The sequence below is a fragment of the Acinonyx jubatus genome, chromosome X (genome assembly GCF_027475565.1).
Source record: "Acinonyx jubatus isolate Ajub_Pintada_27869175 chromosome X, VMU_Ajub_asm_v1.0, whole genome shotgun sequence".
NCBI classification, from domain to species: domain Eukaryota; kingdom Metazoa; phylum Chordata; class Mammalia; order Carnivora; family Felidae; genus Acinonyx; species Acinonyx jubatus.
In genome coordinates this window covers 108798094-108814984 of record NC_069389.1, presented here as the reverse complement: position 1 = coordinate 108814984, position 16891 = coordinate 108798094, and the positions used below count along the sequence as shown (strand labels likewise).

The 16891-nt window shown below is 41.9% G+C and overlaps 1 protein-coding gene across 12 annotated transcripts in view; it reads right to left on the bottom strand.

The window, feature by feature from the left end:
* The window catches only part of INTS6L (integrator complex subunit 6 like), a 55990-nt gene that overhangs the window by 12219 nt on the left and 26880 nt on the right, over positions 1-16891 (bottom strand). For 10 of the 12 annotated variants that reach the window (XR_008289867.1, XM_027054840.2, XM_027054843.2 and 7 more), the window contains 4 exons: positions 14421-14573; positions 10256-10388; positions 1549-1643; positions 396-506 (listed from right to left, as the gene is read on the bottom strand). Coding sequence is in view for 11 of the 12 variants with exons in the window: in XM_027054840.2 (XP_026910641.2) it covers positions 396-506; positions 1549-1643; positions 10256-10388; positions 14421-14573 (492 nt within the window). In the remaining variant the exon portion in view is untranslated. The remainder of the gene's footprint in view (positions 1-395; positions 507-1548; positions 1644-10255; positions 10389-14420; positions 14574-16891) is intronic. The other 2 variants (XM_027054841.2, XM_027054846.2) reach the window with 1 other exon arrangement.

The window sequence follows — 16891 nt, the reverse complement described above, 5'->3', positions numbered from 1 at the left end:
TGAGGCACACCATGCCTCAGTGTGCCGACCTAAAGAAGGGGGATGCGCTAGCCCAGTGTGATTGGAGGAGAAACTAGGTTGAGGATAGACAACGTGTGACCCATGAGATCATTTTCTTAAGCCTCTGCCCCTCTTAGGCCACAAGATGTCAACCAGCTCGTGGGTAGCACACACTGGCAAGCAGGAGAAACGGCACAGCATCCAATGACACTGACAGACCCTTAGCTGCAGCTTAATGGTGAAGCTAGAAGCCATAGAGAATCACATTATCACTAATCCATAAAGTGGAGAGATATATACACATTTAATTTGAAAAATGACAATTACACTAAAGAATAAGGAAATGCACTTCTGAGGGCAAAGGATTTTTGTTTGTTTGTTTTTACCAATACTACCTGTTGGCTGAGTTTTTTAAGGTAAGAGATAACACTGTAACTAAGTCCACAATCTAAATTATCTGATATCAGATTTGGAGCTCCCATCATCCTTAGTGCTTTCTTTAATGGCTATAAGGAAACAAAATACACAACAGTAAGAATAGAATAAATCTTAAAATACTCAAAGTTCAGTTATAAGGGGCAAAGGGACATGATTCATTTCTTAGAAGTCAAGGTGCTGCACATAAAACCAAACATGGAACATTAAAAAGTGGCAATGAAAATAGCAGAGGAGTAAGGAGCAGAAAGTAAAAAATAAAAAGTAAAAATAAATAAATAAATAAATAAATCAGAAGAGAGTGGGATAAGAAGATCAAGAAACAGCATATTCAAACAGGTAAATTGCTTTCAGTCTTAATTCCCAAGTCATAAAGTCATGTCATATTGCATTTTATCGTGCACCCCATTCCTGCCATGGTAAATACTAACGCACCCCAATTTCTCCTTCCAGTGACACCAACAGTACCATTTAAGATTCTGCCTTTTCACCTCTAGAAACTTGGCTTAAGGTTTGCTACATCCGCCTCTGAAACGATTTTGGCAATCTTGATTTCGATTACATGACCAGTTCAAAAGCATCACGAAGATTTTTCTCAAGTTGTAAACACCCAAATGAGGCCAAGTAACTTTTGATTCTTTTTGGATTCCCCTCCCCCAACCAGCGGCCCTGCTTCCTGCTGTGTCTAGAACACACTTGACAGGCAATTGGCACATATGCCGCCTTCCAGAATTTCTTCTTTCAGAGGGAAACCCCACATTGAAAATTTCTAGAGTTAAAAAGGGAAGTTGACATTCATACACGAATCCAGACATATTTTTCGCAAATTCCAAAATTCCAATTTCACAAGGTTGCTTTTGCTAAGAGAAACAGAGATGTGTTTTTATAAAAATAACCATGGCAGTTAAAGGAAATAAAATAAGCAATTCTCTTTTGTGCCACCATGACATCTCCAAGGTCTTACGCATAATTCGCGAAGACGGTGGCGATACAGATATTTAGAAATTAAAAAATCTGTCTCATTTCGGGGGTCAAGTTTTTGGCTCACTGACATTTCTTGCAACAAGAATCATCACTGATACAGTTAATGCACATATATGCAGAAATACATACTAATAAGTAGTATGGAGGCAGAGTTTTTAAGTAGCTGTCAAAAGCCTGTCGCCACTTCAGATTTGGCTTAAGCTTGTGAACTTTAAACAAGTCATCTGCAAGAGAAAACCAAACAAAATATTACGTTATTCCAATCCTAAATTCCAAGATCTAAATCAAGCACATCCGTTATGGCATTTCCTAGAAATCTCAGTGTAATTAAAACATTACATTAGACGAACCTTTCTTTGGAACTTATTTGATTGTCTTTTTTTTTGGGGGGTGCTCTTTGCCAACATTATATATAGCATTTTTCTAGCAAATAAAACAAATTCTTAAGTTACCTACGCCTCTTCCATGTGTGAAGCTACATAAAATCTAGTATTAAAGCACCACCTCTGAGCCACAGGAAATATTTTTCTGACCTCCTACATGCTGGTAACACTACTGTAGTTATGTGCACTGAGGGGGAATCCACGGACATTGGTTGATAAATGGAGGCTGTTAAGGTGCGCCTGGGTGGCTGAGGTTGTTAAGGGTCTGACTCTTGGTTTCGGCTCAGGTCATAATCTCACATGAGTTCAGGTCCCGCCTGGGGCTCAGCACGGAGCCTGCCCAATTCTCTGTCTCCCTCTCTCTCGGCCACCTCCCCCCCCCCCCCCCGCCGGCTCTCTAAATAAATAAATAAATAAATAAATAAATAAAGGCTGTTAAAGCAACAACAACAAAAAAATTAAACTCACAGAGAACAGATTGGTAGTTGCCAGAGGCTGGTGGGGGAGAAGGGGGCAGGCGAAATGGCTGAAAGTGGTCAAATGATACAAACTTCCACTTACAAAATAAAGTCCTGGCGACTATAGTTAATAATACTGTGCATATTTGAAAGTTGCTCAGTGAGTAGATCTTCAAAGTTCTCATCACAAGAAATTTGTGACTCTGTGTGGTGATGGATGCTAACCAGTGTTCCCAGTGTTCTTTTCACAATAGGTATACAAATATTGAATCATTATGTTGTACATGGGAAACTAATGTTACTTGTCAGTTATATCTCAATAATGAATAGAGAAGTAAACAGTGAGTGTTACACTTTTGGCTGAAAGGTCAAGGTAAGAAGCTTTACAAAGTATATGAGAACAAAAGCAAAGCCTCTAACTTTCAGGCAGAGACCGCAAACTCCAAATTATGCTTTGGATCCTCTTTAATAAGTCTATACTTTGTATAGTACCCCCCCACCTTCTTCATTTCTTTCATTTCCAAACTTTGGGTCTGTCAAATGCTCGTTACCAATTGGGTCATGGCACTAGCAAAAGCTAGTAGAGATGTTAGGTTGTAGTTCAAAACTCTGTACAACTAAATATATTCTCTTGAATACCGTGTGTGTTAATACCACTAAAGACACTGTCCTTAAGTAAGCAGATCTATCTTTTCACACTTAAATTTAATTGTTTTAATAATCTAAATGCATTCTATACACTACAGGAAAAATTTCAAAATATGTCATTATTCCCTTCTGAGGGAAAGAAAAAATATATTTTATATAATAATTCAAAATCAATAGCCCCACACGTCAACAGGAGCCTGCCACGCTTACTATAAATACCAGAGATATTTCAAATCCATCTTCTATTTTGTTTTTTCAGGTTTCATTGGCTCTTATCCAACAAAAATCCAAATGCTTTACTTCCAGGGACAAAAGCATCCCAACGCCACGTGCATAATTTCTCTACGATTAGGGCTATTCTTTGAAATTCTGAATTACTACAGTTAAGAAAAACAACTACACATTTTCTTCCTTTTACTGCTATAATAAATGATTCACCCCTGCCGAAACTAATTTAAATGAATTTACAAAGTCATAAAATGTAGGTCTTTTGTTCTTTTGGTGCAGGGTAGAAAGAACAAAGAAAACCAGATCTGAAGAGATTTCTGGCTCATTGTAACATGCAGGTCCTTTAAAGACCATTCATATCTTGACAGAAAGGAATGAGAGACTGTGGAAATATCCTGTTACACTTGGGTCTTTATGTGGAGTCTGTTGGGAATGAAGCAGAGTTTTGGAAACTGACACATTGAAAGACCACAAGACTGGGGAGACATCTAGATATAAACAGATTAGATAGTGAAACGAGAATCAAGAATACTCTTAACATTTCTAGCAATGCCGACTGCAATGATTCCACCAATTAGTCTAATTCAGTCTAATTATTTCTTGCCGGAGTTTTTGAAAGGGGGGAAAGAAGAGAGAGAATGTTCCACAATCTAGATTAAGGGTAGAGAGCCACTGGGGTAGCACCCTTTTAGTCACATTCTCCGCAGTTCAGTGAATGATTTCCATGGCATGAGGTCGCCATTCACACGGAGTCTCCACAATGGGACCCCAAAGACGCCATAAACAACCAAGTCGTCAACATTTGAAAGACGAGGAGACCAGAGGATAGGAAAGTGAAGTGATAACTGCTGACACCTCAAAGACTACTGACATTTTCTCTTCCATTCCTTTCTCCCCATTTCCGGCAGCAAAAAAAAAAAAAGGGGGGGGGGAGGGGGGTGGAAGATATGGGTTTGAGCTCCAGGCTCAGCCACACGCTTGGCAGAGTAAGCTTTGAGAAATCGCTTCCCTTTCTGGGCCTCCATTTCTTGTTCTCCTGATCATAACTGGTCTGAATCTGAATTTTATTTTTTGCACAAGTCCCAGTTCTTAAGTTAAAAGACAAAGCTACAACAAGTGTCTTCATTTCTGTAGTTGTTGGCCCTCGATAGAAAAAATAATTTCCTGGGGCGCCTGGGTGGCTCAGTTGGTTACCATGACTGACTTCGGCTCAAGTCGTGATCTCACGGTTCGTGAGTTCGAGCCCCGTGTCAGGCCTTGTGCTGACAGCTCAGAGCCTGGAGCCTGTTTCAGATTCTGTGTCACCTTCTCTCTCTCTGCTCCTCTCCTGCTCGCTCTCTCTCTCAAAAATAAATAAAAAGATTTTAAAAAAAGAAAAGAAAAAATAATTTCCTTAGTGAGAGAGAATCTTCTTGCCGACTGTGTTGTTCTGGTTGCCACCCTACTGACATGATTCCTGTGATAGCTCATTGACACAATTAAGCCTCACTTACCCATTCCAGGTTAAGTTTTAGTGCTTCGATAATTAAACCTCGATTAACTACTTCTGATGGAAATCTTGAATTAATACAGAAAAAAAAACAAGGGTGACCTTAATGGACAGTTATGCAACTATGCAGTAATACAGTGATGTTCCTGGGCACTAGGAGGTATGTGTGACTTAACTTGCTCTTTTCCTCAATGCCCTGTCCACCAAACTGCAAAAAAGCCCTATATCTTTATATAATGTCCTTAATATGGACTAGCAGTGCCTTTAAGAGCTATGAAGATAACATAGATATTAATTTATTTAATCCCAACTAAATGCCTTTGGGATTAAATGCCCCACTATCATTACCCCCCATTTTACAGATGAAATGCCTAAGGCACAGAGAAGCTATGTATCTTATCCAAGATCACAAAGCGAGCAAACAGCAGAGCCAAGATCCATACCAGGGCAGCTATGCTCTGTAGTCCATACTCTTAACACTATGGGGCTGCACAACCCAGAAAGCGAAGTCATGGTGGAAATGCTGAGAGTGTCCATTTCAGAACTCCACATGAAACTCAAGTTTGGGGTTCGGGGGCACAAGGACCTCCAGCCTCAAATGGTGTGAAAAACCCTGTGCTCCTGGGAAGACACAGGTTACAGAAAAGCGTGGGAATGGATATTTATTTTTTAATGTTTATTTATTTATTTTGAGAGAGAGAGCAGAGAAGGGGCAGAGAGAGAGAGAGAGAGAGAGAGAAAGAGAGAGAGAGAGAGAGAGAGAATCTCAAGCAGGCTCCACGCTCAGCACAGAGCCCAACTCAGGGCTCAATGACCATGAGGTCATGACCTGAGCCGAAATCAAGAGTCAGATGCTTTACCGACAGAGCCACCCAGGCGTCCCTGAAAATGGATATTTAAAGCCAAAGGGCAGAATGGGAGCTAAGTCAAGGATAGACTGACCTTCGGATGGATGTGTGGGGTTGGAGAAGGGGGAGGAATCAAAGGTGCCTCTGGGGATTCTGGTTTGAGATGTTTACCGAGGATGGTGACGCTCTAGGCAGGGTGGGATGCTCCGTGTCACAGCGTAAGGAGGACCAGGGACAAATGAGGCACATGTATCTCTTGGGACAGAAGCGTTTCATGGAGAAAGGGAACTTGACACTTGGGGAAGAGAGTAATACAGCCTAACGGGGGACCAAGAACACAGTGCCAGGACCTCACGTAGTACTGGGGAGTGAGAGGGTGCAACATGCGGCAACTTAGGTGCGAGAGGTTTTAGACAAAGGAAGAACAACTCAACCGTTATCCCATGTCCACATCTGACCTCTGCTACCTGCAAGACCACCAAAGGCCAGGCCTAGAGGGAGGGGCGTCTTGTGAAGTGCAGCACATCTCAGTTTCTAATGGGAGACCAACTACTCTAGTTAGGGGCACTTTCATATGATACTTTGGAAGGCAGGCTGAGCTTAGGCCAAAGATGAGGTCCTAAAATTTGGCCCAGAATAGTTCTATAGAACTTTTCCACTGCCCTCCGGTGATAAGGCCACCCCCACCCCTGCGGTGTCCATGTAGACCACGTGGGGAGGAGTAACAAGGAATTCCTAATTCTTAAGGTATTGTTCTAGTGAGGATCCAGAACTCCCACCCCCCACAGCAATAACAAGGAGCCCCTCCCTTTGAATGTCAACAGAGGCCAAGTGGGGAACCTGGACTTCTACCCCCTCCTGGCACTGAGGAGAGTCAGTACCTACAATCTCTGCCAGGAGTGTGACAGGAAGCTAAACCAGAAGGCTTAAATAAGATGGAGACTCGTAACAGAATACTGAAAATGAACAGGATTCAACTGAAAATCACTCATCATACCAAGAACCAGAAAGATCTCAAATTCAAAAGACAATCAAGAGATGCCAACGCCGAAATGACAGACACATTAAAAATGTCTGATTAAGATTTAAAAGGAGCCATCATAAAAAATGTTTCAACGAGCAATTATAAGCAGGCTTGAAACAAATGAGAAAAACTGAAAGCCTCATCAAAGAAAGAGAAAGTAAAAAGCAGAAGATGTAAAGAAGAACCAAATGGAAATCTTAGAACTGAAAAATCCAATAACCAAAGTAAAAAGCTCAATGGAACAGCTCAAAAGCAGAATGGAGGGGGCAGAGGAAATGATCAGTAAACTGGGAAAGAGAACAGTAGAAAGTACCCAATCTGAATAACAGAAAACAGAAAACCTACCCCCCTCACATACACACACACCAAAAAATGACCGGATACATGATTTGAAGAATTTCCCCCATTCCATAGCTTGCCTTTTCACTCTGCTGATTATGTCCTTTGATGCACAGAAGTTTTTAAGTTTGATGTAGCCCCACGTGTTTATTTTTGCTTCTGTTGCCTGTGCTTTTGGTGTCATCTCTCTCTCAGTATTATTTTTTTATTGTAAGTTTTTATTTTAATTCCAGTTAGCATACAGTGTTATATTAGTTTCAGGTGTAGAATTCAGTGATTCAACACTTCCATACATCACCCGGTGCTCAGCACAAGTGCCCTCCTTAGTCCCCATCACCTACTTCACCCATCCCCCACCCACCTCCCCTCTGGTAACCGTCAGTTTGTTCTCTATGGCTAAGAGTCTTTTTTGGGGGGGGAGGGGCACCTGGGTGGCTCAGTTGGTTAAACATCTGACTTCGGCTCAGGTCATGATCTTGCGATTCGTGAGTTCGAGCCCCACATGGAGCTCTGTGACGACAGCTCAGGGCCTGGAGCCTGCTTCAGAGTCTACGTCTCCTTCTCTGTCTGCCCCTCCCCTGCTCACATTCTGTCTGTCTCTCTCTCAAAAATAAATAAACATTATAAAATTTTTAAAAATAGTCTGTTTCTTGGTTGGTCTCTCTCTTTTTATTTCCTTTTGCTCATTTCTCTTGTTTCTCAAATTCCACATGTGAGTGAAATCATTTGTCTTTCTCTGACTTACTTCGCTTAGTATTATACTCTCTAGATCCATCCATGTTGCAACAAATGGCAAGATTTCATTTTTATGGCTCAGTAATATTCCATTGTGTATATATACTACATTTTCTTTATCCATTCATTGATCGATGGATACTTGGGCTGTTTCCATATGTTGGGTATTAAAAATAATGCTGCTATAAACATCTAGTGGCATGTATCTCTTTGAATTAGTGTTCTTGTATTCTTTGGGTATGTATCCAGTAGTGTGATTATGGATCATATGGTAGTTCTATTTTTAACTTTTTGAGGACCCTCCATACTGTTTTCCACAGTGACTGCACCGGTTTTCTCTTATTATTTCTTACAATTGCATGTGAATCTACAGTTATCTCAAAATAAGATATAGTCTTAAAAGTAGAAAAATAGGGGCGTCTGGGTGGCTCAGTCAGTTGAGAATCCGACTTTGGCTCAGGTCATAATCTCGAGGTTCACGGTTTTGAGCCCCACCTGGGGCTCTGTGCTGACAGCTCAGATTCTGGAGCCTGCTTCCGATTCTGTGTCTCCCTCTCTCTCTGCCCCTCCCCCACTCTCGCTTTGTCTTTCTCTCTCAAAAATAATTAAAGTTTAAAAAATAGAAAAATAATACCATAAAACAGTCTACGTGAAGATTATCTAGTCTAATCCTTCCCTTTATAGTTGTGAAAACTGAAGTCATACAGGATGAGATTGTGACATGGATAGTTTTCTGCTAAGTGAAATAAGTCAGATTGAGAAAGACAAATACCATGTGATTTTGCTCATATGTGGAATCTAAAAACACAAAACAAATGAACAAACAAAAAGGAGCATCAGACCTATAAATACAGAGCAAACCGATGGTTGCCGGGGGGGGGGGGGGGGGGGATGGGCAAAATGGGTGAAGGGGAGAGGGAGGTACAGGCTTCCAGTTATGGAATGAATAAGTCACGGGACTAAAAGGCACGGCATAAGGAATGTAATCAATGGTATTGTAATAGCGTTGTATGGAGACAGATGGTAGCTACCCTTGTGATGAGCACAGTGTAACATACGGACTTACCCAATCACTATGTTGTACGCCTGAAACTAACGTACCATTGTGTGTCAACTACACTCGTTTTTAAAAAATATTTTTAAGGAAATAAGTCACTAATAAATAATAAACTTATTTATGAATTTATACATGTTTGAATTTATATTTGTTATATATTTATACTTGTATGAATTTATATTTGTTTATAATTTAAACAAATCCACAAAATATAGGTACTTTTTATTGGTACCCTTATTAATATCAAAGACATAACCTATATTTTATAGCAATGACAATCACCTTTCAAACTTTTTTTAATGTTCATTTAATTTTGAGAGAGAGACAGAGACAGAGACAGAGCAGGAGTGGGGGAGGGGCCGAGAGAGAGGGAGATACAGAATCTGGAGCAGGGTCCAGGCTCTGAGCTGTCAGCACAGAGCCCGATGCAGGGCTTGAACCCATAAACTGTGAGATCATGACCTGAGCCGAGGTCAGAAGCTTAACCGAGTCAGTCCCTCAGGCGTCCCAATGACAATCACCTTTTAGAGGATATTTTTAGATTAGACTAAGAAGTGAAGTAGACTATGTACAAAACAACCATGCTAATACATTTACGATGGCCTGTTCCTAACCTGCAACATTTAAAAGAATTGCTTTTTCAGTACATTTAGTACAAATAGAGTTCACCACACTAAAAATCTTATGCTTTTAATGACTAGGTTAAACTTAAAGGTTGACACTTTTTGCAAAAACCCCACCAAATAAATATGTTCGCAATTCACAGCTAGGAGGACACCACGTGGTACTCTATTACTCTCAACAGATGCGGCTCTTTCAATGAGAAAAAAAAAATCTCTACTCACATTTTCAGTGATATCGCAGTAACAGCTGCCGAAGCTGTTCCTTGTAGAATTGTACCATGGCAACTGCAGCTTCTACAACTACAGTCATTACAGAATTTACCCTTGTACCTGTTTCCTTAACTTGCCTGAAACAGATGCCTCCAGAGCATTTAAGACTCGTTTGTGGAGGAACGAGTGGGAGCCAAAACCCGCACAGAAGGCCTACTTCCTGGAGAGGTTCTTGGAGCATTAACCCCAATCAATGGAATTTTGTGTCCCAAATTAGTCTACGAAAAAGCCAAGCGCACTTTAAGCCGGGGGCGCAGAGGGGGGCATGGGGAACGGCAGTATTGGAGCTACGCGTCCCTTCTGTCTGATGTGAAAAAAAAAAAAAAAAAAAAAAAAAAGAAACAGCAAGAAAATGAACAGAACAGAAAACAGTGTGTAAATGCTATCCTTCCAAAGCAGTTTTCAAACTTTTCTATATCCTGCTATCGCTCTTGGACTACATTTAAAATGCTTAGGCCATTATCCTATTTTTCATTTCTGTTGTATTTTAAAGATGATAACGTGGGAGCACCTGGGTGGCTCAGTCAGCCGAGCATCCGACTTCGGCTCAGGTCATGATCTCACGGTTCGTGAGTTCGAGCCCCGCGTCGGGCTCTGTGCTGACAGCTCGGATCCTGGAGCCTGCTTCGGAGTTCTGTGTCTCCTTCTCTCTGCCCCTCCCGCCTTCTCTCAAAAATAAAATAAAACATTAAAAAAGAGTTTAAAGATGATAAAGTGGCACATACTTTACTTACCTAAAAGAGGGAGTAAAACTGGGTAGTTGTACGGCATCACAAAGAGGTTTACACAAGTTAAAGTTGTACTGGCTTTTAAATAACCAAATGGATAACCAAGTTCATTGTATTTTCCACTGCTGGTAACAAATACCTAAAAACATGAAGTAATATATAGTTATGACAATAAGGATTTTATGCGAAACCAAACTCCCAGCAACATCTAAGGCACAGCTAATTTATGTAATTTAAAAATGGCAATAGTGCTTCTAGCCTATGGTTATGCCCAAATATGTCATACTAAATCACATCGCAATTCCTGTATACATTATATTAAGAAATGAGGGGCGCCTGGGTGGCTCAGTCGGTTGAGCATTCGACTCTTGGTTTCAGTTCAGGTCCTGATCCCAGGGTTGTGGGATTGAGCCCCATGTCGGGCTCCGCACTGAGCATGGAGCTTGGTTGGGATTCTCTCTCTCTCTCTCTCTCTCTCTCTCTCTCTCTCTCTCTCTCTCCCTCCCTCCCTCTTCCCCTCTTCCTCGCTTGGGCACTCTTTCTCTCTCTCTCTCAAATAAATAAAATGAAAAAAAAATTTTTTTAAGAAAAAGAAATGACACCGTACTGTGCAATAACCGCTCGGAGACCACAACGTCCAAATATTTACTTGGTTAGCACAATGGCAAACAAGGCTGAAATAGTGCTAAGTGATAACCAGCCATTAAAACAAACTGACTTCTCAAAAGAACAAGTGGTGACTGGAGTGGAGGCTTTAGAAAAATGGAATATGGCCCCATGCCTAAAGCATGCAATTACAAAAGCAAAGCCCGTTTAAAGTAGTATGCTAACACTCCTCACGTGTACGATTATCAGTCTTGCTCTACTTCCTTTTGGTACCCCCATTCCCCTATCCATTTATTCATTTTTCATCCAATAATTTTTTTAATGTTTATTTACTTTTGAGAGAGAGAGAGAGCGTGAGAGGGGCAGGGCAGAGAGGGAGGGAGACACAGAATCCGAAGCAGGCTCCGGGCTCCGAGCTGTCAGTGCAGAGCCCGATGCGGGGCTTGAACTCATGAACCGTGAGATTATGACCTGAGCTGACATCGGATGCTCAACCGACTGAGCCACCCAGGTGCCTCTCATCCAATAAACATTTATCAAGTAGCCTATTATAAGCCAGGCACTGGTGCTAATTCTTTTGAGGCAGCAAGGAGATGCTTTGGTTCAGTCTGGAAGGCATTTTTGTCTTATAAATTATGCTGGTAGAGCAAACATTCACTAAAGATCAAAACATTAATCTTTATTCCGTGTGACTCCATCTTCTCCTTTATCGATATTCCTGATTTGCTATATATTATATTGTCAGTTCCCATACACTCGCTGTGCTGTGCTGAAGTCCTCTGGCTACCATGCCTTCTCAGTATTCCGTGTTTGCTCTTTGGACCAAATCAGGGCACCAACATATACTTTTAGGGACGTAGACTTTTGTCTTTTCCAAAGTCCTTCAGCAGGATCATTTAAGACAAAAGTCAAACCCTGGTGGTAAAGAGAATCCATCTACCTTGCTAATTGCTGGTACCAGCAATATCATCTACCAGTTGAGTGAATTCTTGCTATGTTTAGTCATAGCTAAGAATAAATCTTTCCTATGCCATTTATGACCCCACATACAATGAGTTGAGCTGTAAAACAGGACTCATCTAGACTTTGTGTCATAATCTGAACCTTAATAGAAACAAATATCTGTAATAACACATGGTACGTTTTGCCCTATTTCCTAAGTGTGTATAACAGAAGAGGAAAAATCATCATAAAGGATCAAAAGCATTACACACACTGTCAAGGGTCAGACCTATGATTCCCATGAAGGGAGAAACACTGTTTTGTTTCTCTCTCTCTCTCTCTCTCTTTCTCTCTCTCTCCCTTTTTCCCTTCCTTCCTTTCCTTCCTCCCTTCCTTCCTTCTCATAAGCCCTTCGAGTTCTTCCAAATTCCTTATCACTTGCAGATTCAAAGAACTTGGGGGTTCAAAGGGATCATTAGAGACTGTCTAGAGAAAGTAAGTATCTGGCCCAAGACCACATAAACTGGTGGCAGAGTTAAGGGTTGGAATCCAGTCTCCATTAGGAATTAGCCAAATTTCCTGGCTCCTGGTTCATCTTATTCTTGTTCATCCCCACTAATTCATTGCATTAAAACTACTCTAAATCAAAGTAACATAAGGTACAGGAGATAGGCATGTGGCATAGTTAAGGGGTGGTGCAGGAAGCCAGGGCTGGATTTAAGTTTCTTTGGATAAGATTTACAAGAAATGTGCCATTTGGAAAAGAGGGCTTATGTTAGGGGAAAGCTATAATTTGTATTTGCTTTTATTGCGAAATTTTTGTCAACCCATGAAGTCAAACCTCCTATCTTGATTTTAACATTCTACTATCCATAGCTCTACATTTCTAGCACATTTCCAGTGCACTTAACCGAAATATAAACATACATTCAGAAATGTGCATGAATCATAAGCATACAGCTCAATGGGGCTCCTGGGTGGCTCAGTCGGTTGAGCGTCCGACTTCAGCTCAGGTCACGATCTCGTGGTTCGTGAGTTCGAGCCCCGCGTCAGGCTCTGTGCTGGCAGCTCGGAGCCCAGAGCCTGCTTCGGATTCTGTGTCTCCCTCTCTCTCTGCCCCTTCCCTACTCATGCTCTGTCTCTCTCTGTCTCTCAAAAATAAAAAGAAAACATTAAAAAAAAGTATACAGCTCAATGAATGCTCACGAGGTGACTGAACATGTGTAATTGGCACCCAGACCAAGAAATAGAACGATGACCAGAAACCCCCTCATGTCCTTTGCTGGTCACAACTCTGCACCCACAAGAAAAACCACTATTCTGGCTTCTGACAGAGTAAGCCAACTGTACCTTTTTTTGAATGTAGACAAAATAGAATCATAGGACATGGGATCTTTTATGTCTGGCTTCTTTTGCTCACTATTATATTTATGAGATTGTTCTGTTTCTTGCACTCTTACATGCTTGCTTTAAGCTTGCTCCTTTTTTTCTAACCAGTTTTAGCATCTTTGGAGAATGTAAGTGGCTTAAAGACAGCTAGCAGCAATAATCGCACATTTTAGGATGAAACAGACGGCAGTCTAAAAGTGTTTCTTGTGTAAATAGAACCTAACAATCACTGATTTGCTATATGGTGCTGTAGTCTAGAAATAGAACACACATACTTCCAGCGTGGGGCCTCCTTATTATATCCAAATAAAAAGGCTGTGACTGCCGTGTCTGGATTTTTACAAACTAATATCCAAAGGTGAATCTATAAACGAATCAGCAAGCCCTTCTGGCTGGAGTATAACACCTGGAAGAGCCAGCATATGTGCATTTGCCTCGTCCAAGTAAAATCCACATTACACACGCCAATGTGCTTGGTACAGGAAGAGAAGTTTGGTTACATTACACTAATCCAAAAAGTAGTTTCAGGGCTTAAGGTTTGTGTGTGTGTCTGTGTCAAAAATATTTTGTACACATGAAACTAATATTACCCTGTATGTTAACTAACTGGAATTTAAAGAAAAGCTTAAAAAAATAGATCTTGTGGGGCGCCCTAGTGGCTCAGTTGGTTAAATGTCCGGCTTCGGCTCAGGTCAGGAGCTCGCAGTTCATGGGTTCGAGCACCGCTCGGGCTGTGTGCTGACGGCTCAGAGCCTGGAGCCCGCTTTGGGTTCTGTGTCTTCCTCTCTCTCTGCCCCTCCCCCACTCACGCTGTCTCTCTCAAAAATGAATAAACGTTAAAATTTTTTTTTAAAAAAAATAGATCTTGTACTTCCAATCTGTCAAGTTCACGCTAAGGTTCAGCTGCAGAAGCCACAGCTAAATAGAAGGACATCCTTTAGGTTAGGGATGCTTAACCTGGGGTCCCTGAATAGGCTTCAAGGGGTCCGCCAAATCCTCAAATACACAGGTGTCATCAGATTCCACTCCCTTAAATGGCAATGTCAGGAGGCTAATGATTCCTATCACACTGAAATGATTTGCTTGGCCCTGTTGCTTATTTGATAGGATTTGTCAGAAAAGTTATTAACAGATTCAGTCTAATTATTCCTAGATTAACCTTTGCAACTTCTCAAAACAATTCCCCGATCCCAGAGTGGTTACAGACATTGGGCCAACAGGTAAGGGGAAGTACCTGCCAGCAGGTATGGGGAGACTTTCGTTCCAGGATGTACTGAGTTAAGGGTGAAGGTTCAAGTTCATATTTGTCAAAAGGAAGTTTGTCTATTACCATTGGCTCACAATCTACACAGGAGAACCTCACAACAGGATGAGATGTTCGTGGAGGCTAAAAAACAAGAGGGGAAAATACGGTCCGTTAGCAAGTGAGCTTATATTTCTGACAAATCTGCAACCCCTTTCGTGTTTTTGTTAAACCATCGCTGAGAGAAAACCAGCGCTTTGAAAAAGAGGGCATCACCAATGGCTTCCATCCGGGAAGGGCCCACAGATTCTTTATTTCTTCCATGTACTTGGCATTGGGAGGAGGAAAGGTAAATTCAAACACTTGTAACTACCATTTCAGCGAAGTGAAAACTACAACTGCTTTGAATACGGTTAGGAAGTCACCGATGATCCATAGGATGAACCCTGATTTTCAGATCCGCTGTTGCAACCTCCAAGCATGACCCGCCCTTCATTCCTTTGTACCCAAAAGGTTACGGATGGGCCAGACGTGGCTAGCCAAGAAGAAATCCATGAAGATTTCTGATGAGTTGATGACAGACCTAGAGCCACTAACAAGCAAAATGAAAAACTGTAAAGGCATGGAAAGGGCAAGGCAGGTGTCCCCGAATGAGCCAGTCACAACACCCAGGACTAGTGGAAATTTTTTTTTTTCAACTGAAATTTTTATAGCACTCCTGACACCCACACGCTTGCCTTGAACAGCTAGGGCTGGGTATGCTTTGGACTGGGCTGCAAAGGCCTCTGTGCCTGGGGTAGCAGAGCAGATTGGTGGGGCAGCCGTTTCGTTAACAGGTTTAGCTTGCGGGGATAGAGAGCGCCCGGGAGAGACATGGCGGCTGCAGGAGAAATCCCAAGAGATGAGAAGACAGGACCGAGTCCCGGGGACAAGGGTGAGATGTGGCTGCACCTGTTCTTGCCGAGAGCTCTCTAAGCCGAGCATGAGTGTGACAAACCATCTCTGTTTCCCCGTTAAAGGGGAAAAACATGCTCCTCTGCCTTTATGGTTTACACACCTACAAGATGTGTTGGGAGTCGAAACAAACAGCCATCAGATGTGCTTTCAGAGCTGGAGGGATGGTAGGTAACACAGGCGATGTGGGAGTGAGCTGGAATTTCTTTCATTCCAGTTTTTTCCTGATTTTCATTTCAATTAGACTTGAGAAATATTTCTGGCTTTTTACATTTAAACTGATTTAAAAAAAAAAAAAAAAGGCCGTAAAGACCCAAGCGAAGCCCCGTCACTGGCGACAATGAAGTAAATTCGTGACCAAAACATTCACTCTCTCGGGTTTCGAGCTGAGAGCAACTGGGCACCGGGATCTGACCAGTGTGTCACCTTGGAGCCCTGAGGGAAGGTGGAGGAGATGTACCCTCACTCCCAGCCGGGGCAGAAGTGGCCCTTCAGTCCTATAGTCTCATGGCCTCTCCTGAAAACAGGAGCCTAAAAGGAGTAAGCCAGGAGAAAATGCAGTTCACGTCAGAAATTTCTAAAACGTACACAGAACAGAGACGGGCTGAAGCAGTAAGGGGCTAAACTGAAGGCTCGGTGATTGTTTTGTGCCCACAGAAGGAGGATTGCTCTGGCCTTTTTACAGAGGCTGCGGGGAGGAAGAAGGGGGAGTGGGTTTCGTGCGCTTTCCCGTGTTAGCAGATACCTGTCTCCCACAAAAGTCCACTTCATCTGGGACTAAAAAGGAGCAACTACAATATCAAACCCTCCTCTCCTGAATGCAGTGAGGAAAAAGGAAAGTCCTCATTGAGAGATAATTTTTAAAAGATCGCTTAGTTACGGCGCTTGGGTGGCTCAGTTGCTGAAGCGTCTGACTCTTGATTTTGGCTCAGGTCATGATCTCAGGATGATGAGCTCACCATGTGCCAGGCATGGAGCCTGCTTGAGATTCTCTCTCTCTCTCTCTCTCTCTCTCTCTCTCTGCCTCCTCTCAAAAAAAAAAAAAAATATATATATATATATATATATATATATATATATATATATATATTGCTTAACTACCCATCATTGGGAGGTACATTGCCAAGGAACACAAGTCCATTGACTACAAAAAGATGAAAAGCAGGTCCACAAAGTTCCACTAGGTGTCTAGTGACTCCCTAGAAAGATGTAGAAGAGCTTCTGTTTTGAATATGTTTCTAGAACCTACACAAGGTGCAAGCTAAATTGTAATTCCCTGAGGATGTACATGAAAATCAATGCTAGCACTCTTCAGACATTGCGTCTGCCATGTAAATCAAGTCAGCCACTCTGAAATAAGAGCCAAACCACCGATCGCAACACCATCAAAAATAGCCATGCCCTAACATCCAAAGTGGGCAGCTCAAGTGGCAAAAGCCACTGAAAGGAAGAATGCCAGAATAGCACGAAGTCCTCTCTTGCTTTTTGGTACAAGCTTAGACTCCCAG